General features: G+C 40.2%; 3 protein-coding genes across 5 annotated transcripts; 1 reads left to right on the top strand and 2 right to left on the bottom strand.

Annotated features, from left to right (window-relative positions):
• Nucleotides 1–1077: 1077 nt before the first annotated feature.
• Nucleotides 1078–2424, bottom strand: LOC129780146 (uncharacterized). The gene has a single exon (XM_055788132.1). It carries the CDS (start codon nucleotides 2422–2424, stop codon nucleotides 1078–1080), a length of 1347 nt encoding a protein of 448 aa, XP_055644107.1.
• A 624-nt stretch (nucleotides 2425–3048) lies between these two features.
• Nucleotides 3049–16899, bottom strand: LOC129778056 (gastrula zinc finger protein XlCGF57.1-like). 3 transcript variants are annotated; one of them, XR_008743358.1, is made up of 4 exons: nucleotides 16228–16899; nucleotides 7634–16041; nucleotides 7069–7361; nucleotides 4418–4512 (listed from the first exon to the last, which is right to left on the bottom strand). XR_008743358.1 is itself a non-coding variant. In XM_055784709.1 (2 exons), exons 1-2 carry the CDS (start codon nucleotides 16689–16691, stop codon nucleotides 3579–3581), a joined length of 1398 nt encoding a protein of 465 aa, XP_055640684.1. In that variant the 5' UTR covers nucleotides 16692–16899; the 3' UTR covers nucleotides 3049–3578. The 3 variants fall into 3 exon arrangements, 1 of the variants encoding a protein (XP_055640684.1); XR_008743357.1 differs by having other exon boundaries at nucleotides 7069–16041; XM_055784709.1 differs by lacking the exons at nucleotides 7069–7361; nucleotides 7634–16041 and having other exon boundaries at nucleotides 3049–4512.
• Nucleotides 16900–21139: 4240 nt separating this feature from the next.
• LOC129761865 (transmembrane protein 179) lies at nucleotides 21140–22480 on the top strand. Its single transcript, XM_055759684.1, has 4 exons — nucleotides 21140–21382; nucleotides 21468–21611; nucleotides 21676–21837; nucleotides 21897–22480. The coding sequence occupies exons 1-4, from the start codon at nucleotides 21273–21275 to the stop codon at nucleotides 22177–22179; spliced, it is 699 nt and encodes a 232-aa protein (XP_055615659.1). The 5' UTR covers nucleotides 21140–21272; the 3' UTR covers nucleotides 22180–22480.
• The last annotated feature ends 2567 nt before the right edge of the window (nucleotides 22481–25047 follow it).

Here is a 25047-nt window from a genome sequence, read left to right as displayed (position 1 = left end):
CGCAGAGATCACGAGCTCAATTCTCACTCGCGACATTCTTCCAAAAAAGGAAGTAAAAGTGACGAACCAGCCGAAATGTGTTGAAAGTCACTATAATAGAGAAAAAAAAAGTTGAAATTATAAAAGAAAATTACCTTTTCCATTTCAAATGTTTTCTCTATATCAAAGTAGCATGTTTTTACTGATGAGAAAAATTGATAATTGTGTTCGGTATTGGTAATTATCTTATATTACATTGGTGAGTTTTGTTTCTTTATTTCATCCATACATAACACAGGAGGCATTTCGTCTAGGATCACAGAGGGCGGTTTTCATCATATCTCGTTCCACTTCGGTATCTTTTATCTGATACGCACCATCCAACGACTATTTACCATCCTTCTGTCATCATCACTCGGTAAACACTGGTGGAGCCAACAAATAATACCCAACAACCAAACAAAACGGTTCTTTTCAGAGCCATTGAATCATTTATTATTATTATTATTATTATCGAGTTATGGCACTTCTCAGCATTGAGCTGAAATATTTACCTACCCCCGGGCTTCTTGAATGCCAAAGGGGGATTTGGCTCTGTGGTATCTTTTTATTAATCACCGACGTAAGTAGCTTGTACAGGCTCGTTAGACATGTTATTGGCCTGTGTTCCATCTCAATAAATTAAATTAAATAAAATTCCTTATTGTTACATTCACAGTACATAGGACAGTACACACATATAATTTATATTTGTAACACCCACAGTACACATTTTACACAACCCTATTACCATGCACAACTAGGATAACTTAACGAAAATATCACAGTTGATCACAACAAAAACACAACACATTAAAATCGCCAATCGAATTACACAAGAATTAAAAACAATTGTAACAATGAACTCACACTACGAATTTATACAATTTAAAACAATGAACTGTACATAGAGAAGAATAGATGAAAAGATGCAGGTTTTTTCAACTGGGGAACCCAGTTTTTCCTGCCATTATCGGAATAAAGTTCTCAGAAAACGGACGTGCTTTTATTCACTCTCGACAAAATCATCCTTGGACAGACTCTACCATTGGGACCCGATCACGGGACACGGACAACGCTACTACGAGCGTACAGCCTGTACTTCGCCGCATTCGCTGTGTCTTGATCCTTTGGCATCAGATGAGTAATTCCCCTGGTCACGAACTCCGGTGTTGTTTGGGGATTTTCTAATACCTTATTGAAGCACTCTGCCATTCGCCCATGAGTTGAAGAAAACTTTTTGTACCAGAAATTGTGCACGAAATCTGGTCCTGGCGCAGCCCAATTCCTGGAATATCGAATGGCTTTGTTGATATCATGGGCGGTTACCATAACGGCAGGCATTGCTTCAAGTCCGTTTCCATATTCCTCTTCTTCTGCCAGCCACATCCTGTTACTTCGGTGTTGAATAGGGTTCTCCCATAAGCCTGACCAAAACTGGGTAACTTCGTCAATCTCAGGAAGACCACCATCGTAATTATTGCGTTTCTTTTTGATGCGGCTGTAGAACTCCCTTTCGTTCATACTGAACATACGATTATCCGCATGCCTTTTCGTACATTCCGTATAACGTCTTAACCTTTTTGATAGAGCACTCAACCGTTGTACATGGGTGTCGAGGATCTCAATGATGCGGTTTTCATTAAGATCAGAGAGCTCTGCCGGCTTCACAATTTCAGCAACTCCACGAATCAGCTTTCGCGATCGACTTCCCCTTTTGTACTGCGTTAGTCGACCGATTTTTACTCGGAGCGTTTGGATACGACCTTCCAGGCGTCTCATCCAAGCAGGTTTCGGTTTTTTGGAGAGTACGCGGTTCTGTCTATCGTCTTGGTGAAAGGTGCGCATTCCTAACGTCCGTACAACAGCTACAGTTCCACAATAAACGATAAATTGCAGCTCCTCTAGATTCTCTACCACTTCCAGGTACACAGGTAGAACTTCCTGGTCGAGTACTTGGACGGCACTCGTTAGTCGGTGGGAATACTGCAACTTCGGAATCTTGTGTCGGGTTAAGGGGTCCGTTCCGTAAAACTGGGTCACTGCTGCATCCATGTGGAAAGCCAATTCGTTCTTTAGTTGACCTCGTTGTTGATTCTCTGCCGGCTCTTGTCCTCTAGGCTCATCCACTGGATCCGGTGGTGGTGCAATAGATTCGCGCCTTTCACTAGCGAACGATGCACTCAGCCTAGCAGAGCTCCTTCTCGACATATCGCTCGATCTACCACTCTCTCTACGCAGTTCTCGTTGCACTTCCAACTTGATGGCCTCTATTTCAGCCGGGGACAGCATGTTGTGTGACAAAATCGCTCGTCTCCGTGTGTAGAGCTTATTCCGATCTAGTTGGCCGGCAAATCGTGGGAACTGCTCGTTGAACATTTCCAGCATTCTTGGTCTGCCGGACATGTCCGTCTCCAATCTATATATAATTGTTATTATTATTATTATTATTATTAAACATTTATATTTCGTAACTTAAGACTTCTGTCTTTTAATGTTACATTGTTAAATTGAAGTAGAATAAGCGCTGCACAATAACAAAACAAAATAATCAAACTATTTGAACAACTACTAATAACTCCTAATTAAAATGCTCTATATAACCTCTCTTAAATGCTGTGAACGAATGAGTATAACGATGTAATTCTTCAAACATATCCAAAATCAACAGATAGCCTAACGGAAACCTACGTCAACTAGGCGGTCATGTCTCGGACACAACCCTCCTGTGACTTTTTTTTCTGCATTTTATATCCTTTTGCGATGGCATCCTTTGAAAAACATATCAAGGGAGTAGATCGGATCACAAAAAACCAACAACTCACGTCTATCGTCCAATCATTCTATTTTTTTCAGCTTATATAGCACATATTGGCAAATTTAATTTTCTTCCTATAACACACACTCTTTCTCTCTCTCAAATTCCTCTTTTGTTTCTTTTTCATTTTCAATAAATACGTTCGTTAAAGCGACAATCAATCAATATCAAGCGGGGCGGCGGGGTTTCCAAATAAATTACGAAGCATCACATGAGAATAACCGTACTAATATAATACCGACAATAAATAAGACTATTATACATTGGTTTTTCTTCGCAGAAACAAACAACTAACAACTAATAACGAGTAAAAAAAATTCACAGAGTTTTACCTATTTCTAAACGCTCAATTTTCCGCTTTTGCTGTTCCACTAAACAATGCTCTCTAGATTTGTTGTTATATTTTATCCTAACCGCTAATACTTTTCAGGTACACCGGTAGCCATTGAACGTAGCGCGATTTATGATTCTGCCTTTTGCTTCCTACTGAACCATTTAAAATTGTTTGCCACCAATTTTCCATTTCCGTTTTTCCTTCATGCGTTTATGTGTATCTATTAGTACGTAAACGTTGCCTACATCCTACGATAACCACTAAGATTAAACAGTACAATGGGGTTAGTACATCGATTCATATTTTTAGACAATAAAACCTAATGGAATGAAATCTCGATTCGAAGGGAACCAGGGTATGGAGGTGAGGGGTGCTCTATTTTGTTGTGCCAGTTTGACTCCGTCTGCCTTACCGGACCATGTGGGTCCGTTTTGCGTGCATGATCAAGTACCGCTTCTGCTTGGTACTGAACCCACACAGGGGACACTGGTACGGAAGCGTTTCCACGTGGGTGAGTTTGTGCTTCTGCAGGCATTCCGGGTTGTTGAATTTCTTGTCGCACTGGGTGCAGGGGAAATTGCGTTCATTCATGTGAACCAACTGGTGACTAGTGAGATGATTCCGATAGCGGAACTTTTTGTCGCAGAAACTGCACGAAAACTTGATCGTACTGTCGTCGTGAATGCGCTGATGATTGTACAGCGCCACGTTCGTCTTGAATCGCTTCGAGCAAGTGGTACACGTGAAGTTACGCTCACGCGAATGCACCCCCGCGACGTGGTTATTCAAGAGCCTTTGGTTTCCAAACTTTTTACTGCAGTACGTGCAGGTGAAATTTTTAATGTTCAAATGAACCTGATTTATATGGTACGAGTATGCGCTCCGATTCGCTAGTGTCTTTTCGCAAATGTAGCAGTAAAGCTTCCGCGCGTCATTCCTCACCTCCTGCGGCGGAGGCGAAGTTTCGTCGTCGTTCTCTTTATTGGCCGCAATTTCCGTTCCCTCGCCCGATTTACCTTCTGCCGTCTGCTGGCTGCCTTCGCCCTCTTCGACGTCCACTCCCGACGTCTGCTGCTCCTGGTCGTCTTCGTCCTCCTGCTGCGACTCGTTCGGACTGCTCTGGCCGAATAGGCTGAGCGCATGCATGGTCATGTGCTGGATCAGCACATTCCGATCGAGATAGTTGTCGCACTGCTCGCAGTGAAATATCTGCTCGGAGTGCTGATCCTTCAGGTGCTCGACCAGTCCTTCCTTGTTGATGAATGTGTTGGTTTTGATTGTGCCGTTGGTCTTGCAGAAGCTGCAGGTGAACGCCTGGGAGCAGCTGCGTGTCAGGCGTTTACTGTTAAGGAAAAGGGAAAAAACATTATATGTCGCGGACAGAAAGAGCTTTATTGTAAAATAAGCAAAACTTAAAACAAGACCCCGGTAGAGCGAAGGGGTGAAATGTGTAATAGCAAGGCAAACGCAAGTATATACTTTCATTGTATAGATTAAGTTCGAAGATACTTGTGGCCTTTCAGTTGTTGCTTATCATAAGTCCCAAATTGGAAATAGTCGCTTAGTTAGATCAAAGCGCAACATTTAGATTGCGTCTTGTAAACAAATGTAAATATGCACCACTTAGGATGCAATTTGACCCTCTCCATCATTCGCAGCGCGATGAGCATTAGACACACCAACGGGGTTCAATATAAAATAAGTAAAAAAAAACTTTTTAAGTTAAACGGTTTAATTGAGATTGAACATAATAATGTACTAAAAGCTAGAAAATAATTAGGCAAGTAGCAGTTATCAGTTATCACACCTCTCCTTCATTAGTCTAGGGCATCGATAAGACTAAAATAAAATCGTGGGGCACGTTGGATTTCCATTATCCACAATTAGCGACTTCATCATGTAAGAGTAATCTAAAAAGAAACCGTTTTGTCATCGGGTCGGCGGCAGGTATGGACAAAATCGCATCTAAATTCATTCAACAACTCTCATTCACAGATAAAACTCACCCTTCTATCCTCCGTTTATGCCTCACTTTATTTGAGACAGAAAACATTCACCTGTCATCTTCGCAAAGTTCATTCTCGAGTTTAACGGAAAAATACTGGCCCTGATCACGAACATCACTGCCACGTTTTGAACCGTTTCCACAATTTTGATGAATAATAATATCTTCTATATCTCAGAACAAACCCAAATTTATCCACCTCACGATCAGTATAATCTGAGCTACTCCCATATGGGATTCTGAAGTTTAATCCTCTTATCCTTCCCATTCTCGTGTAATTTGATATACGGGATATGAGGTTTGATTGATTATTTAAACAGATCAGCAGCATAATCTTCATAGCAAACATCTGATGGGTTTCAAGGAATTTGACAAAAGCGGAAATTGATTCAAATTTTCTTAAGAGTGGAAAAAGAACTAGAGAAGAATTTAAAAACAGTATCTTGTGAATGTTTTGCAATGATAGACTCATTTTTCCTTGTTTGAAACTTATTATCACTTTTTTAATATTCAATCATTCAAAGTATGTCTTCAGAACAATACCGTTGAGAATATCTATAGCGTAAAAAGTTATAACTATCGTCCTGATTCTGGTCTAGTCTGCCAATTGTGAATGTTTGAATTACAAAAACTAGCTCTGCAATGTTGAAAAAACTTTGCAGTTATTATTTTATATTCAAAATATCAACAAATCAATATTATACACAAGTATGGAAAAGTTCATTCGCTCATTTCTCCACACCTGATTATAAATCACTCTTGTATCTGCTTGAAATAATCATGGCGAAAAGAATGCAGCAAACAATCGTGAGATTGCACGATGAATCATTTTACACTCCCCGACCATCTTCATTCGGATCTGATAGAAAACCTAACATAACAAAGAGTGGAAAACAACATTCAATGAATGAATATTCCTTTGAAAGAATCGCACGGAACAAAATAACAAGTGAGTCAAAATAGATTGAATCTGCGTGTATGTATGATTGTACTCTTGTACTCTTTTCCTTGTCAGCATTCAAGTGCACATGAAATCCACCTTCCCGCTCATCAATAACTTGCGTTAATTGGTCTTTTGCATTGGCTTAGGTTTGTTTCATACTAGAAACAAAAAAATGTCATTGCAATAGTGCACAGGAAACAACTCGATTTCAGCTGTCTACCTATATTTTACTGCCGCGATCGAGGCTCAATGATTGCTATTTGAGTGAAAAACGAATGATTTTACAGAGACACTCGCTGGCTCAAGCAAATGAGGCAAATAAGGGAATGCAAAAATTTCTGAGAATAGATGAGCGGAATCGAGACAGTATTTTTCCGTTCTAATCGAGAATGAACTTTGCGGAGAGGATAGGTGAATGTTTTCTGTCTAAAATAAAGTGAGGCATAAACGGAGAATAGAAGGGTGAGTTTTATCTGTGAATGAGTGTTGTTGAACGAATTTCGATGCGATTTTGCCCATACCTGATTATACATAATCAATCTTAATGATCGTATTTGGGCCAGTGGCCTCCATTGCCATTTCATGGTTTTGCAACTCTCTCTTAGTCTAATCCTAAAAATAGAAAAAAAAATGTATGTTCATTCAGGACAATCGGAAGGAGACCTTCCCCATGATTCAATGGACCTACGGGAGCTACATTTTCAATCCTTAAATACATCCCATAGCGCATTTACCCAATCCAAATGAACAAATTTACGTCCTCTAGATACGTCAGAATTTCGTTCTAAAAATGCCAGGCGGGTAAATTGCTCTTTGTTTATCTTTTGTTTCTTAAACAAGACAAGACAAGATTCTAAATATCAGCAAAAAAGCTAAAGAAATACGAAATTAAACTTACTCCATTCCACGTGACTAACTTTCACCATCTAAAACACAAGTGACAAACATACCTGTTTTTCTCCGTGACATGACAGTATCATGGTATTCATAATAACACCGAATTCATCAAAGTTGTCACGACGGATGAACTCTTCTGGATTCTACACACACGGTGACAGCCGTAATAAGGATGTGTACAATTCACTTCGTTTTCACCGTGAAGTGACGTTCGTGATCAGGCCCACTGTCTCGATTCCGCTCATCTATTCTCAGAGAATTTTGCATTCCCTCATTTGCCTCTCGGAATAAGGTTAGATGGTGAGAGTATCAAATTGGAAACTTTTGCTTGAGCCAGCGAGTGTCTCTGTGAATGATTTTTTCACTCAAATAGCAATTATTAAGCCTCGATCGCGGCAGTAAAATATAGGTAGATAGTTGAAATTGAGTTGTTTCCTGTGCACTATTGCAATGACTTTTTTTTTGTTTCTAGTATGAAACGATCTAACCCATTGCAAAAGACCATATTAACGCAAGTTATTGGTGAGCGGGAAGGTAGATTCATGTGCATTGTCGATAACAAATGCACTTGAATGCTGACAAGGAAAATAGTACAAGGGAAAATAAAATCATACATACACGCAGATTGAGTCTATCTTGTCTCACTCGTTATTTTGTTTCATGCGATCCTTCCAAAGTTGTATTCATTCATTGAATGTTGTTTTCCATTCTTTGTTTTGTTATGTTCACTCTCAGTCCCGAATTAAGATGATTCATCGTGCAATCTCACGATTGCTTGCTGCATTCTTTTCACCATTATTATTCAAAGCAGATACAAGAGTGATTTATGATCAGGTGTGAAGAAATGAGCGAATGAACTTTTCCATACTTGGTCGGCGGTCGACCAGGATTGCGTCACCTCGACGGCTTAGGGTCGCCTCGGTTCCTTATCCTCGTTAGATGGAGACTTCGTCACCGTTACATTGACCCTAGAATAAATTTCATTACGGAAAAATAAATTCATAATGAAAATTGCGCTCCCGTTCATACGTAAATAACGCAATCTCAAATACGCATTTTCGTAATACTAAAACAACAAACAACAATACAGGAGATAACTATCGACACCAGAAGAAGTTTGTTCAAATATATAATTTCCATGTCAATCATATCTCAAAAACGAAAAAATGAGCCTCTGTGATATCGAAATATGCTATGTAAATATTCCTCAGCTTTCAAGAAAATATATAAAAAGAATATAGCGCCCTCTAGTCCAAAGCAACAATAAAAAACCTCTATAATCAATCATTACGAAAATTGTTCGCGCCACGTGTAGCGAGCGCTTACGTGTTCTGACATGTCAGGACAAATAAATTGAAATCCTCCATTTTGTCAGCAACATAAATTTTCCATTCACTACCCGAAGCAAAGGCTCTCCATTTCATTCCATCGTATCACCCGCAACGTGCGAGAGCGAGATGAAATAAGTAGCAACATTACAAACGAACAGCACCCGAGCGAGCCGAGTCGAGCCGACAGGATAATCACCAACTTCCGACAAACATAAAAGCAACGCACAACGTGATTCATGATCCCAGTTATTTTCCTAACCGCCAACGACAAAGTGATTACTAAATGTTGTGTAATGAGTGAAATATAAAGAGAAATTTTGGACTCCAAAAACTTGTGTTTTTCAATTTCCACAGTGTGCTTAGCCAGAACCATCCAACCGCAGTTAGCCCGGTTTATGCGCTAACATTTGGTCCTTCGAACCGGATCGGCTTCTGCTACCCTGTGGAATTAGAATGAAATTCATTCACAAGTGTTTTACGTGAAATTAATTAGTTGAAAAAACATTGCGTAGCAATTGATCAACATGTGTGAAATTCTCTTGCGGTAGTGTTTCTGCGTGAAACTGCCCTTCATTTGAGAATAAAGTGTGTTGCGTGAAGTGAATAAGTTGAAAGAACATTGCGTAGCAATTGATCAACTTATTTGAAAAATTTCCTGTGGTAGTGCTTCTGCGTGAAGCTGCCAAACAACGATAGATCCCTTCATTTGTGAATAGAGGTGTCGAAAGAACATTGCATTACAATTGATCGATATCCTCCTGCAATAAGTTTTTTTGTGAACTTGTGATAAACATTATACCAGTAAGCGTCTCTCGTGGCTTGGACAACGAGGGCTTTTGTGAAAAGGAACATTTGTGGTTTTTTAACGTGAGGAACAGTGTTGAACGATTAACAAACTATACCGTAAAAAATGACGACGCAATATATCCCAAACAAAGCCACCAGTGCTGAAGGCTCTAAGACAGTGCCGACACTTACACAGTGTGCAGATGAGTCTGCAAGTTTTATAAGTTTTGTTAATTGGGAGCTCGCTGTCGATTCTGACAGCCAAATACTATTAGCGTCTTTATTTCGTCAACGTGAGCAAGCGAATCAGAAGATTGTTCGTGTGCAGGATGCTCTTATAGCTGCAAGGAACCAAGTCAGTATGGCGCAGCTGAAAACGTTTTCTAAAAATGTCGATGCGGCATACTCGGAGTTCAGTGGTATCCACAGCGAAGTAATTGCGATTATTTCCGATGAAGCGATTCAGATTCAAGAGGAAATCTACATTGACTTTGAAAGCCGTTTCAATTCAGTGTCAACCACCATCGAGGAACTACTGCAAGCTTATGTCACTGATCCAGGTGGTGTGCAGAACAACTCAGCAGGTAGTAATCAGCTTCCAGTCATAGTACATCAACAAACAGAAATACATTCGAATGAGGTAACAACTGAAGATTTTATACAAAGCATTCAACGTCTGTGGGAGATAGAAGACGTCGGATTCAGCCCATTACACACAACCGAAAAGGAAAGAACTGAAGAGCTTTTCCAGCGAACACACAGTCGTAATGAAACCGGGAGATTCATCATGCAATTTCCACTCAGAGAAACCGAAAGTGATCTAAGTAGCATCCGTCAACCAGATATCAAGCGTCAGTACTGCAGTTTCATTGATGAATATCTCAATGTTGGTCATGGTAACAAAATCGATGATGGGCAGGATCCGCCAAGTGTTCAAGTCTATTATCCTCCTGTTCATGCTGCTTTAAAACCTTCTAGTACAACAACTAAGCTTCGAGTTATGTTTAATGGAACAGCAAAATCATCTCAACATTCTTTAAACGACGTACTGAAGGAAGGTCCCACGATACAGAGCCATATTTTTTCGATGGTCCTGAGATTTAAAAAACATCGTCGTGCATTTATCACTGACATCAGCAAGATGTATCGACAAATTAATATTGATGAACATCAAACTCGCTTCCAGCGCATATTCTGGCGAAAATTTCCTTCAGAACCATTAAAGGTGTTAGAGCTCACTACTGATGTATTGTCTGGAGCTGAAAGTTACAATGAAGCAGTCCGTTTACAAGAAGAATTCCAGAAGCTGTTGGCGAGAGAAATCTGCACTACATTCGATGAACTTTCTGTGTATGGATCAGTTGAATCACTCGGAATATTGTGGGATTCAATTCCTAATAGTTTCCGATTCGAAGTCGGTGATGCTATCATTGACAAGCTGGTCACTAAGAGGTACGTTTTCTCAGAAATCGCTAGATTATTTGATCCGTTGGGACTAGTGCCTCCTGTACTAGTACTTGCTAAAATACAGATGCAACGTATTTGGACCTCCGAAATTGATTGGGGCGACAAGTTCGATTCTGACTTGCTTCGAGAGGGGATTATTTTTAGAGACTCATTGTCGGAGATTGCTGAACTGCGGACGCCTATATGCATAGTTGAATCAAACTCCACTCGTATAGAAATACATGGATTTGCCGATGCTTCCATTAAGGCATGTGGGGCGTGTGTCTACCTGCGATGTTTTAAAAAGGATGGATCAGTAACAGTTAATTTACTGTGCATCAGTTCTAAAATTGTTCCGATTATCGAGATGACCATTCCCAGAAAAGAATTATATGCTGCATTACTTCTGGCTCGATTGATGGAGAAGGTTTCTGCCGCAATGAAACTATCCATTGATGATATTTGGCTGTGGTCAGATAGTCAAATTGTGTTGTGCTGGCTGAAGAAGTCGGTTCATAAATTAGAGGTTTTCCAACGCAACAGAGTTATCGAAATGAATCGCTCAACAAATAATTGCGAATGGAGACATGTTCGCACAGAATTCAACCCAGTTGATATTGTTTCGCGAAGTCAATATCCTGTTGATCTAAAGAAGAATCGATTGTGGTGGGAAGGACCAGACTTCTTGCACCTTAGGAACTATGATGTTGAAGCAATTCCTAACATTCTTGATGAAGGTCTTCCTGGAATTAAAGAACATGTTATAGTTGTTACATCTAGCTCCACTCAATATTTACCAGTGTTTGAAAAATTCAGCAATTTCCGGAAATTACAAAGAGTCATCGCTTATGTTCAACGCTTTACTCGAAATTTACGATCAAAACCATCGGAAAGAATCAAAACCCTGTTTGTTATGGTTTCCGAAATGAGACAGTCCTTAGAATGCATCGTGAAGGTGATTCAAGGAATCGAAATTTCATTTGTGGTGAATAGTACAATCAATGGCGAAACTCTAAACAAATTATCTTCACTATGTCCGATCATAGATGAAAAAGGATTGTTACGAGTTGGTGGTCGTCTTCAAAACTCGACTCTACATAATGATGCAAAGGATCAATTACTTCTACCGCATGGTCATCCAGTTACCGAATCACTACTTCACGCATTACATGTCGGAAATCTCCACATCGGGTCATCAGGACTTATAGCTACGATTCGCCAGAAATTTTGGTTGACAAGAGCAAAGTCAGGGATCGTCCGCAGCTGTGTTACTTGTTTTAAAATGAATCCGAAAGGCGTTCAGCAATTAATGGGCAGTTTGCCGAAAAATCGTGTGGTTCCAGCTTTGCCTTTCGAATTAACTGGTGTTGACTACGCTGATCCAATCACTGTGAAGGAAGGGAAACATAAGCCAAAACACGTGAAGGCTTACATCGCGCTATTTGTATGTCTTACAACAAAGAATATCCATCTAGAACTGGTGACAGATCTGAGCACTGATGCCTTCCTAGCCTCCATGGATCGTTTCGTAAATCGAAGAAGTTTGGTGAAAACTATTTTTTCCGATAGTACAACGAATTTCACAGGAGCCGCTCGTGAATTGCATTTCTTGTATTCATTTCTCAAGGACGAATCATCGCAATCAAGAATTGTCAATTTTCTTCATCCAAAGGAAATCGAATGGAGTTTTATTCCGCCAAGAGCACCGAACATCGGCGGTCTATGGGAAGCCGGAATAAAAAGTGTGAAAAATCACTTGAAACGAACTCTTCAGACCGCTGTTTTAACATTTGAAGAGTTTTACACTATGCTAACCCATATTGAAGCTATACTAAATTCTCGTCCATTATATGCACATTCAGATGATCCAAATGACCCGCTGTCGATAACTCCAGCTCATCTCCAGCAAAGAAAACCGTTGGAACCAGTACCAAGACCTTCTTATTTAGACGTCCAATCAAATCGTTTATCTCGTTGGCAGTATCTCAACCGGTTACGGGACCAGTTTTGGAAACGATGGTCCAAGGAATATTTGTCCACACTACAAACTCGTGTAAAATGGTCAAAGAAACGTCCGAACATACAGCCGAACATGATAGTCATCATAGCTAAAGACAACACACCTGCCCAAACATGGAAGCTGGGAAAAATCGTAGCTGTACACCCAGACAACGAACAGTTAAGAATAATTGAAGCGAAGGAATAGTCACATTTCGCCCCGGGAGAATGTTCGCGCCACGTGTAGCGAGCGCTTACGTGTTCTGACATGTCAGGACAAATAAATTGAAATCCTCCATTTTGTCAGCAACATAAATTTTCCATTCACTACCCGAAGCAAAGGCTCTCCATTTCATTCCATCGTATCACCCGCAACGTGCGAGAGCGAGATGAAATAAGTAGCAACATTACAAACGAACAGCACCCGAGCGAGCCGAGTCGAGCCGACAGGATAATCACCAACTTCCGACAAACATAAAAGCAACGCACAACGTGATTCATGATCCCAGTTATTTTCCTAACCGCCAACGACAAAGTGATTACTAAATGTTGTGTAATGAGTGAAATATAAAGAGAAATTTTGGACTCCAAAAACTTGTGTTTTTCAATTTCCACAGTGTGCTTAGCCAGAACCATCCAACCGCAGTTAGCCCGGTTTATGCGCTAACAAAAATAAAATCAATTTTTTGCGAGTTCAATATTTACAATAAAAGACTAGCTTCATTGGCTTCCATTTGATATGTCGATCATCTTAATTGGTTCAATAGTTCAAAAGTCACGAATCAAAACAAAAAGTAATTTTGGGGAAAAAGTGGAAAAGATGATTTTTCGGCCCCCCCTAGAATAGAAATGGGCACCTTAATAAAAAAATTGAAGAAATACGAGTCTGATATTTTGCGATAATGAACAAAATTACCACTTTTGGTGAAAATCAGAGAACCACCAAAATTTATTTTTTGTTATCAATACCATCAAACATTTCCGTTTTCTTGCTAAGCGACCGTTCATGGGTCCAATCGCAGAACTGTTCATTGATTGATCTTCTAATAAACCCTTCAAAAAAGGTAACCTTTACTAAAAAATTTCTAGTACTTCTACCAAAACTCGTCATTACAATATCAGATTATTTTCAGACACAATTCTAGTTCAAGATTTTTCAGCCTCTTGCAAATAACATGTTTCTCCGTTATATGAAATAAATGATATGACAGAATAAAGACAGCCCTAAATCGGACAATTTCTTTCTCGAGTTTCAAGTTCCAGTTTAGAGAACAAAGATCAATTTCGCTAGTGCAAACATCAAATGGACTAACAACGCTTGTCACTATGTAATTGTAGATCATATGGGAATGGAATCTTCCGAATTTTCCCATTTTTCTTCAGAGTTTTCCGAAAATTTTCAATTGTTATGTGTGGTTGAAATATGTGTATATTTTTATGGGATCTCTCCATTGCAGAGGAGGGAGGAGTGTCATACCATCATAGAAACATTTCTCATCCCATAAAAAAATTCCCAAACTTGGCTCCATTAGTTCATGTACCACAATAAAAACATTTCTGGCCCTTAAAACCTCCATATGCCAAATTTGGCTCCGTTTGCCTGCTTACTTCTCGAGTAATGGGATGAGTGTCGAAACACCATAGAAACGCATCGTGCTCTCTAAAATCTTCACATGACAAATTTGATTCAGTTGGTTTGATTAGTTCTCGAGTTATGCAGAAATTTGCGTTTCATTTGTATGACAGCTCTCCCTTAAAGAGGGGGGTGAGGATCGAATCACCATAAATACATCTCTTACCTCCTAAAACCTCCACATGCCGAATTTGGTTCTATTTGCTTGAATAGTTCTTGAGCTATGCAGAAATTTGTGTTTCATTTGTATGGCATTTGTACGGGTACAAATTGAAAATCCAAAATCGAGCACATCGTGAGAATTATTCAATTTCAAACACTTATTGCTCAGTCATTTCATGATGGATTGATGAAATTTTTGCGTCAATCGATTTCGGTACTCCATAACAATTTTTTATATTGAAGAAAATAATATATGTCATGAAAATAACTATCGAACAATAGAAAAATCTCAACCCCTATCCTAACGGAAATACCCTCTTTTTATTGGTCGAAAATGACGACACATGTGGCAATTCCCTATCAAAACCATGCTGCCAACCAAGCAAAACCATGCCAGCTTTCAAAACACCCTATTCCATATCGACAATCGATAACTCGTTCTCTTCTGATATCGTCCATACTCCTTGTCCAGAATAATCCAACTGGCTTGAAAATGTATTTGTACTTGACATCTACTGACTATATATAGCTATCAGCAGCCCAATATAAAAAAACATATCAGAAATTATGCAATGCATGTGAGCGAGAGCTCTCTACATCACTCTTTCTAGAACCACGCTGAATAGTAATCCGAAAAGCTGACCGCCCTGTCGGAGACACTTTCGCATCTTGAACGATTCCGTAATCGTTAGTGAGCTCGTAACGTTACATAGTAGAAAACATTGCCCTTGATAGCGGCACTCAAACTAACGAATGACTATCCGGAACAACAAAAAAGCAATTCGAGTCTAATGGATCTTCCCTTTTTATTCCGGAGTATAAATAACAACTGAACTTCGAACTCTCATTCCGCGACTGCTCTCGTATCCGAATGCTGCGTCTTACAATGCTTGATCAGATAGCGCCTCTGCTTGAAGTGCACCGCACAGATGGCACACTGGAACGGTTTCTCGCTGGAGTGACTCTTCCGATGCCTCGCCAGGTCATGCGTCGATCGGAATCGACTCTTACACTGGAAACACTCATGAGGTCGCTCCTCCGAATGGGTCGTTTCATGTAGCTGCAACTTGGTCCTGGTTAGAAATCCCCGCGCGCAAACTCTGCAAACAAACTTGCGTTGAACTTCATGCGTTTGTTTGTGCACGAAAAGGGCTGCCTTTTGGTTGAACGATTTACCGCACTGGTCGCAGCAGTAGGGTCTCTCGTTGGCATGCAAATTTTTGTGCTCGCTCAAATTTCGGCTGTTTCCAAACAGCTTTCCACACAGTTCGCAGGAATAGGTGCGAAGCTTTTCGTGAACTTCCCTCACGTGGCGATTTAGTCCTTGTGAGATGCGAAAGGTCTGTGGACAACGTGGGCAGGCAAATGGTCGCTCTCCGCTATGTATGCGCAAATGAGCTAGATAAGTGTACGGCGAGTTGATGGTCTTACCGCACTCGGGGCACACGTACTGGACCTTATCATGGTTCAAAATTGCGCGCGGTTTAATCAAATCTTTCGGAAGTGGTATTCTGCGAGCACGACGACGTTTTGAGCAACTGCTCTCCTCCTCAGTTGTCACTTCTATAATCTGACAATCGTCATGAAAATTATCATAGATTTCGAAATCACTGATAGCGTTATCTTCTTCCCTCGATGCAGCAATTTCGATGGAGTGCCGAAGATTTTCCCTGTAATAATATGATACGGTATTATATGTTTGCTTCTGACGATCATTCGGCACTCCATCTCATCTGGACATAGAAACGACTTCCAACTCATAGAATTTTTCCTACTGAAATACTCCACAAAACGGCTGATTGTTTCTTGAAGCTGGCAGTTGCATGAAAACAAACAATCCTCGTTTTAAGACCTACCTTATCCTCTCTGTTGCTCCCTCGACCGTCTCCTGCTTGCTTCGACTCAATTCCTTGGATGTATTCTTGACCACCTCGAGTTCCTCCTCCTCAATATCGTCCCCACTCGGAGGACCGTCTGGCACTTCCGTCGCTTCCTGTTCCGCTTCTTTCCCCTCATCGGTTGCACTTGCCATCGCACGAAACTTTTCCTCCGTTCGGTGGCACTTTTCAAACAGTTCGTGAAATTGATCCAACGTTTCTCTGCACCCATCGCAGATCTTGGTGGGGAAGCAATCGTCCGGGAGAATTTCGATCTGGAAGTGTTTTTCCACCCGCTCGCGTAATCGATCGGCTGCACGCTTCCCAAACACCGAGGTCAAACTCTCCCCGAGTGCACCACAGATGCGACACAATGCTTGAAAATCAATTTCTACCATCTTGATACTGTCGGGTTGATCGGAAGTAAGACGGCAGATATCCATTGTGGTCCTTTCAGACTGCAGATTTGTAACCGTGGCCAGCTATTCCACTATTGAGACTAGGTATTCGCCATTTCAGTGAGACACAACAAGAAATTATTCACTTAAACTGCAATATTTTTAGGAAAAACTGTGACAATCTTAACTGCACTTTGTTTAGGTTTCCATTTTTCACTATCTTGTTTTTTCAATGGTTTTTTTCGCAGCAGGTGCGCGACGCCAGAAGCGGAATGTCAAAAAGTGGGAAAAACAGTGCGCCCAGATGGTGGTTAAACAGAATCTGTCAGTAAACCATAAAACTCCGTTTTGATGTAGGACTTCGTCTTTGATTTCTGTACTGGAGTGTGAGTTCGGTGTCGAAAATGAGAGTTACGTTGGGTTACGTTGGCAAGGTTCGTTAAAGTGCACTACAGCGGTGATTGTATAATGGCGGTCGCAGCACAAATATAAAATCGTCTGTGGCGGCAGTAAATATCAAGAAGAAGAGATACATGATAAGGACACATATCTCGTGTATTATTCCCACGAGAAGAAGAAATATTTAAGTATCAACCATCTTTGGTTGCTTCTACTAAGCCACATATTAATCTTTTTAGGGATCACCCGTGAGTTAAAAATCGACGAATTTTATTTATTTCCCTGTATCAATTATAATTCAACACGCGATAATTTGTCATGGCTTTGGACGGCAATCATATGGTAAGGTATGGGTAGCTTAGCCTATAACCCTTATTATCAATTTCATTCAAATTTGTATCACTTTATTGGGCATAAAAATCAGTTCAAAGCTGCTATGTGCGGAATGTACATAACCTCACGTAACCTAACAAAAAACTAAACCTTACAAAATTTAACAATATGTAAACTTTTCTACAGTATTACGTTGATAAAAGATCACACATTGTGATGTAGGAAAAAAAACATTGGATTTAACCTCCTACAGGAACAAAAATGACGCTTTTTTTGATTTTTTGTCATTTTCTGAAAACTGAACAACAGAAAAAAATAATTCTTAAAGACTGGGGTTTCTGTAACGCCAATAATGAAAATTACATTAATGGCTTTTGTTAAAAATATATTTTCACAGCTTGGTCGTTAATGGGTTAATTTATTCATTGAGAATTGATTCAGATGAAACTTCAAACAAGTGATTACTAAGTCAATTATAGTCCTACGCAAGCCTTGCGGTTATTTCATAGATGTAACCAATGTCTAGTTTGGATCTATTATGTTTCGTAATGTTAGAACAATTTTTTTTGAGTATCCAGAGATCCCAGCAAACATTAAATCGCATAACAAGCATTCAACACGATTTACTACAGTACTGAATCGATTTCAATTATACGCTTATACGACACACAAACTGCATCAGCGTAATATACGCATATGATGCGGATTAAATATATTTTACGACAATATACATCATAAAACTGATGTTTATTATACCGAATTGCGACTTAATTTGATAATGGTATATAAAATCGAGTTTCTACATTTAATGCGATTTCAAATATACACGGTACATACTTTGATTGATATTATATGCGATTATGATTTATTCGGATTTCTTGTAAGACTTGGCACGTGCAAAATTATACGATTTAATGTTTGCTGGGATATATAAGATTTCGGTTGAAATAACAATAATTTACTTTTAATACGACATGCCGAGGACCCACTCAGTGTCGCATTGGAGGGGACTTTGGCCTGTAATTGGACATTCACGAAGACAGTGTGGTACAGTGTCGCATCTGGTGGCGATTTTCAATGTGGGGCCATAATTTGGGCCCCGAACTCGATGTTTACAAAAATGTCCAATAAGAGGTAAAAATGTCCAATTAAACGTGTCGCATTACAGGTCTGTTCAATTAGTTAGATGTCGCATTAAATGTAACTTACTGTCATCTTCTTTCATAAAATTAACAATCTGAATTTTATTGCTTTGCTGTGGGTTAAAAAACTAACGTGGCAATTGATCTCGTCGGGTTCACTATTTCAGGTGATCATGGTGATCATGCTGTATGGAGCAGGCGCATGAATCATGGATTCTAGCAAGTATATAAACATGTTGATATTGTAAAGCTGATAAAACACGGCAGGCTACGGTAGGCTGGCCACGTAGCGCCAATGATGGATGCAGCAGGGATCGAGCTAGAGCCTGTCGTCGTCGAGACATACCTGTAGAGTACATAGCTGACATAATACAAAATAAAATAATAGTAATAATAATAATAATAAAAAAGCATGTGAAACATGCCATGAAAACTATAGACCAATCAGATGAAAGGAAAATATGAGCCAGGCTATAAAAGTTTTGCCTCGTGTTCCGAAAAAACAGACTCAAAAGTCCCAGAGTGTCGATTTTTGTCAAAAAGAAAATGTTCGAGATTACAATAGATCTCGACGTTTCATGCAATTATAAGACATTTGGCATCAAAAAAACATCGAAAACACAATTTTCATCGACATCGAAAAAATTTTTTTTTGCCGTTATAGCGAATCATTTTAGGCCGTCAATCGAAAACATGTCCTTATTGATGAGGGCCGTTAGAGCGAAATGCCGTGTAAAAAGCGGCCATATAGCGAGGTATGGGTGTATATGTCTGCAACAGAATCAGTCCGTTTCAATGCTTTCTGTTTTTTTTTCAGGTCTATTATTAAATCTTAATATTATCCTCAAGATAATTCTCGTGTAACTTTTGAAAAGGTCCTAAGTAACAAATGTAAACAAATCGAGATAATGGATGCATACTATTAGGCTAAGCGCAAATTGAGAAGCGTATAGCGCGAGTAACTTGGCGCGATATAGCGCCTGTTTTTGTGGCAAATGAAAACAGATAGAACGGCGCTAATTGGCCAGGTGACGCGAAATGGTGCAGCGCTCGTGAGACATGAGTCGCGTGACGCTGTGGCTAAACCACAGTTTCTCGTGCTAGTCGTGCCGGTTGTGGTGGTTGTGTTGGTGAGCAATCATGCAGCACCTGGAGTTTGACACTATATGGTTGTGCCGGTCGGGTGGTTGTGTTAGAAAATAAATATATCGCGCAACTCTTTGTGGATCAGACATTGTATGCGAGTGGCACGTTATTTATACCAAACTGCGATTCAATATGCGCACTAACACGCTATATTTGTGGCACGTATGAGTCGTGTTGGTAGTCTCGTGTTCGCTTACGAGCGCTATACGCTTTTCAATTTGCGCCTAGCCATAGTAGTCAATCATTGAATGCAATGCGAAAACAATCGTTCCTTTTCACCTTTTTATCACCGATACAAAAAATGTCCAATGTACAGATTCGAATTTTAAGCACTCAACTATTATTTCGGACGCCACTTTCCTCTGACGCTCGATACGTCCGAAGTAACAAAGCAATCAAAACAACACGAAGTCGCACTTAGGACATTTTGAGTTTTTTGTTATTTTTGGGTGTTGATATCGTTCTTAGTGCAATTCAACGAGTTATAACAATAATGACCTGCTTTTAGCATGAAATGCAAGTATTTGAAGCGTGGTTCAGTAGTTATTTGCAAATTGTCATCGTACAATGTAATTTGTCCAATGTACGAAGCGGTCAGTCAAAACGACCAATGTTAACTTTTTGGGCTCGGAGACTTCAATTTCAAACTAAAATCACATAACAACAGGAATGATTGGTTTTGCAGAGTTATTTTTGACTGCTAGTGGTAAAAGTAGTGATAAAGATCGATTCCTTTTGAAACAATTCGCGGAACAATGTTCCGATCTTCAACTTCGTTTTTCTCGAGTTGATGTGAATGTTACATAGGACCTTTTCAAAAATTACTCGAGAATTCTCCCAGCTCAAACATCGTAGGGATTAGACGAACATCATCATTATCATCATGTACGCTACTTATATGATGGATACTTTTGAAATGATCCAATATAAATGTGATTAAAAGTGTGATTCTAACGAAAGTTTTTTGTTGAGTCGTTTTGACTAAAATATTTTGGGTACAAAAGTGTACCATAAATTGTATTTCATCATGAATTAATAAACTCTTGAATTAAAAAATAAAACACTAATATAAACTATTTTCTGTTGTTCTACGCTTATTCTTTAACCTCATTCCATAAAAGTTTAGCAACACTTTCTAATTCAGAATAGTACAGTAGAGGCTTCCGTTATCTACACCAAGCCGCGCAGAAGTATATCCTAAGGTGGGCCAACTTGCTAAAACCACTCTTCAGCCATATTGGAAGTCTACTGTGTTTTGTTTGTAAACAAAACACAATACGCTAGTGCCGAAGCTCGCTCCTGATCAGTCTGTCTCTTTCACGCTTCAAGGAAATAATTCCCCTTCTGCTTTCTTCCGTACTGTTTTCATATACCGCTCCCCTAACCAACTTAGTGACGAAACTGCCTCACCTAGTACCATAGACCCGTCTTGATCTACACCAATCAATTCACTCTCGCGTTCATCCATGAATTGCGTCAAAATAAAATTGTCAGAAGTAAACAACACCGAATCTCGCCGATCAAGTTCAACTTGTCTGAGAAATTGTTTCGTTCCGTGTTGAAAAAGGTGGTGTTAAAGTGCGCTGCAGTTATAGGTCGAAGCGCCATGGCACTGTCCAATGTGCTGACACTAAGCCAAATGGCAGGACATGTCATAGCGCTTATCCTGTCGCTCTGTATCTTCATCCCGTTATCGGCTCACGTTCATTCCTTCAAGTAAGTCGTAATTTTGCCTTAAAAATATCTTCCTGCAACGGTGTTCTTCAGTTGAGTGACTCATTGATACTGTTTTTACGTGCAGCGGGCATTGCCTACTGTTTGCCACCGGAACCTGGCAGGAGAAGGATGGTCTGTTCGACGTTAGGTGGGCCTCGGAAGCCAATTGCAATTATCCTATTCTGGTAGGAGTGGCACTGTTCGTTATCGCCGGTCTGCAAATCTATCGGTGAGTTTATACACCTACAAATTTAATTTCGCTGTGATGTTTGTTGGTTTTTCAATTGTTTTAGTCTGGCTATTCTGGTTCATCGCGAATTGGAAAGTTCCTTTCTGGCACTATTCTTCGATGTAGTTTTCAGCGTGAGTCTATGCGCAATGACTGTCAATGCTGCCATCATCATAACCCTCGGATTCATGACATGGTGCAGCGATATGACAGAGCGTTTTCCCTCGTATGATCTTCGTCAATTACCTGAGTTTTGAAGGATCGCTGATGATATCTTTTTTACAGATGCGAAATCGCCGACGGCCAGAACATCACTAAGGCCCAACTGAACATTCAAACCTCCGGTTTCTACATCGAAATGGGAACCGCTCAATTCGGAGCGTGGGCCTCATTTGCCACCTGGGTTGGGCTGTCTGTTTTTGCACTGCTGAAACTTATTAACAATCACCAGCTTAGGAACATTAAAGTCTCGATGTACATCGAACGCCAACGGCTTGTCAATGAGGATGTGTACCGAGGAACGACCTCGGAGGTACCGACTGGGCCCGGAGAGAACCATGTCGATTGAACACTTCATGTCCTACACAACTAGTACAGGTTAGCGCATTGTAATGTCTGTTCTTGCTTATTTAAAAGAGTGAGGGTTTGGACAAAAGTTATATGTGGTGATTTATGGCGAAAAAATTTTGGTTTAGAAAGAAAGGTATGTTTTATTTGGAATGATTTTTCTTACATTCCGCGTATTTAACATGATATTATGTTCAACGTATTCTCGTATTTTGCTAAACAAGTAGCAATGATAAGTTATTTCTCTGTTAACGCACTCTGATGTGCTTTACTTCAATGAGAATTGTGAGCAGTCATAAAAATGTCTACAGCCTTTTCATGAATTTTGAAAGAACGCCCTTTTCCGTAATTCCGTGCAAGTCACTGTCCATACCGTGTTCTTCTTTATATTTTCTTCGTTGATTAGTGACCAAGATCGATATCATCCCACATAATTGAACTGTCACCTTTAGCGGATTATGGGAGGTAACTCTCCATAGTGAAAATGCGGAATTCGAGAGCCAATCGCAACTCAGACTCATCTCATTGGATTTGTTTTGAATGTCTCTTTCTATATGCGGTACTAGTACTAAACTCCTCGTTTTAAATAGTTGAAGGAATGGAAACGTATTTTCACTTACTTATTTTATGAATGTTTTAGGTACGAAAATATCGAATTTCTTGTTGAGAGGCAGGATCGCTCCCAGCTTTCACCAATCGGCTATGTAGAGTATCTAGAGGTCGACCTGCAGCTGAGACAGCAAAAGATGTAGCGGATTATTCCGCATTCGATCTACCCGAAAATTAAACGACAGAAGTAGATGATTTGAGAGTAGATTTGTCTGACGAGTTAGCGGCTGCGGCTCAATGGATTAAATTTTGCTTAAAACCTACGTTTATTAAGCTTCCTACAAAAACAAAAAAGGTTCGACGCCCTGCCAGGTGGCCTTACGGCAGTTGACAGGAACCTAAGCCATAACCGTTGAAAAGATAGATTTCACTATCTTCTACAGCTCTTTCGCGGCCTTAACGATCAGCTGCTTCTGCTAAGTTTTGGCCTCGAAATTATTGGAGTTAGAGATGGACAAAACGGTTCATTTCAGTGAGCGGTCATTCATTGAAGCGTGCCGGCTCATTTGAGCGGTTTTTTTTTAACCGCGGGTCTTTTTTGAGCCGAGACTCGTTCAAAAACCGGTCTTTTTTTTGAACCAAGACTCTTTCTAAAAGCGGTCATAATGGGCCGAGACTAGGTCCGGCCAAAGACCACATTCGCGTGATGCTTCTTGACCCGATCCCTTGCCAGGCGTTGCCGTCCAGCGACAAGTAAGTCTCGTCATCCAGTATGTTTTCCACAAGCACCTTGGGCTGTCTGTTTTTGCACTGCTGAAACTTATTAACAATCACCAGCTTAGGAACATTAAAGTCTCGATGTACATCGAACGCCAACGGCTTGTCAATGAGGATGTGTACCGAGGAACGACCTCGGAGGTACCGACTGGGCCCGGAGAGAACCATGTCGATTGAACACTTCATGTCCTACACAACTAGTACAGGTTAGCGCATTGTAATGTCTGTTCTTGCTTATTTAAAAGAGTGAGGGTTTGGACAAAAGTTATATGTGGTGATTTATGGCGAAAACGCCCTGCCAGGTGGCCTTACGGCAGTTGACAGGAACCTAAGCCATAACCGTTGAAAAGATAGATTTCACTATCTTCTACAGCTCTTTCGCGGCCTTAACGATCAGCTGCTTCTGCTAAGTTTTGGCCTCGAAATTATTGGAGTTAGAGATGGACAAAACGGTTCATTTCAGTGAGCGGTCATTCATTGAAGCGTGCCGGCTCATTTGAGCGGTTTTTTTTAACCGCGGGTCTTTTTTGAGCCGAGACTCGTTCAAAAACCGGTCTTTTTTTTGAACCAAGACTCTTTCTAAAAGCGGTCATAATGGGCCGAGACTAGGTCCGGCCAAAGACCACATTCGCGTGATGCTTCTTGACCCGATCCCTTGCCAGGCGTTGCCGTCCAGCGACAAGTAAGTCTCGTCATCCAGTATGTTTTCCACAAGCACCTTGAGTCGTTTCTTCTAGGTGATTGCCTGTGGCTCAGACACGGCTGACGCCTTGTTCATGTTCAATTTGGCCAGGCCACTTCTTCACCGTTTAACCGGTTACTCCGACCTCCCGGCCCAAGGTGTGTAACGATAAGGCCACTTTGCGCTTGGTCTTCCTCTTCAACTTCTGCTGCACTTCACGATCGTGCAACGTCGCCGGGCAGCCGGAACCAGGTTCCCGTTCCACAAATTTCCACTGCGGGGTAAAGCTGTCAGTACCAACAAAGCATCGAGCGTAGTTGCTTACCAGCTTTTGTCATGGTTGCCACGAATCAACTGGTAATGGCGTCGATTTTTTATAGCAAAGCTTATGGGGGTATTTTAGTGTAGAGGCACGAATTTCAGACGTTTTTTCGAGCTCCGAGAAAATAAAGCAAAGAATATTTTTACTATCCATTATATAATTAATTGTTTATTTATCTTTTAACAATAAAACAAAAATCGAACGGAAAAAAATATTCATAACTACAATACTTACAAGTTGATAGGGTCAAAAAAGTTGTGCCATGGCGTACACAATTCCAGCCTTTCTGGTTATCTGTGACATAAAAATCGAAAGATCATTGAAGATATCGCTATCGCATGAACCTCGGACAAGTCAAAAACATGTATTTCGACAAAATGCCGAAAAATATGGTTTAAAAGGTTTTTTACGTTCTTCGATTTAAAAAAAAAAGGAAAATTAGAAAAAAAAAAGATTTTTATTGGTTTATGCGATAGAGTGATGCATGTAAATTCGATATAAATCGCTTCAGTAGTATTTGAGATATCGTGTACGCCAGT

The sequence above is a fragment of the Toxorhynchites rutilus genome, chromosome 1 (assembly GCF_029784135.1).
Source record: "Toxorhynchites rutilus septentrionalis strain SRP chromosome 1, ASM2978413v1, whole genome shotgun sequence".
Taxonomy (NCBI): domain Eukaryota; kingdom Metazoa; phylum Arthropoda; class Insecta; order Diptera; family Culicidae; genus Toxorhynchites; species Toxorhynchites rutilus.
The sequence above is the reverse complement of the archived record's forward strand: the minus strand, read 5'-3'. Positions and strand labels throughout refer to the sequence as shown.

Bases quoted from the DNA above. Each gene is read 5' to 3' on its own strand.
- LOC129780146 (XM_055788132.1), bottom strand. From the start codon at position 2,424: ATGTCCGGCAGACCAAGAATGCTGGAAATGTTCAACGAGCAGTTCCCA.
- LOC129778056 (XM_055784709.1), bottom strand. From the start codon at position 16,691: ATGGATATCTGCCGTCTTACTTCCGATCAACCCGACAGTATCAAGATG. The intron at 4,513-16,227 runs GTAGGTCTTAAA...TTTCCTTAACAG, and splicing joins GGAGCAACAGAGAGGATAAG to TAAACGCCTGACACGCAGCT.
- LOC129761865 (XM_055759684.1), top strand. From the start codon at position 21,273: ATGGCACTGTCCAATGTGCTGACACTAAGCCAAATGGCAGGACATGTC. The intron at 21,612-21,675 runs GTGAGTTTATAC...CAATTGTTTTAG, and splicing joins GCCGGTCTGCAAATCTATCG to TCTGGCTATTCTGGTTCATC. The intron at 21,838-21,896 runs GTATGATCTTCG...TCTTTTTTACAG, and splicing joins ATGACAGAGCGTTTTCCCTC to ATGCGAAATCGCCGACGGCC.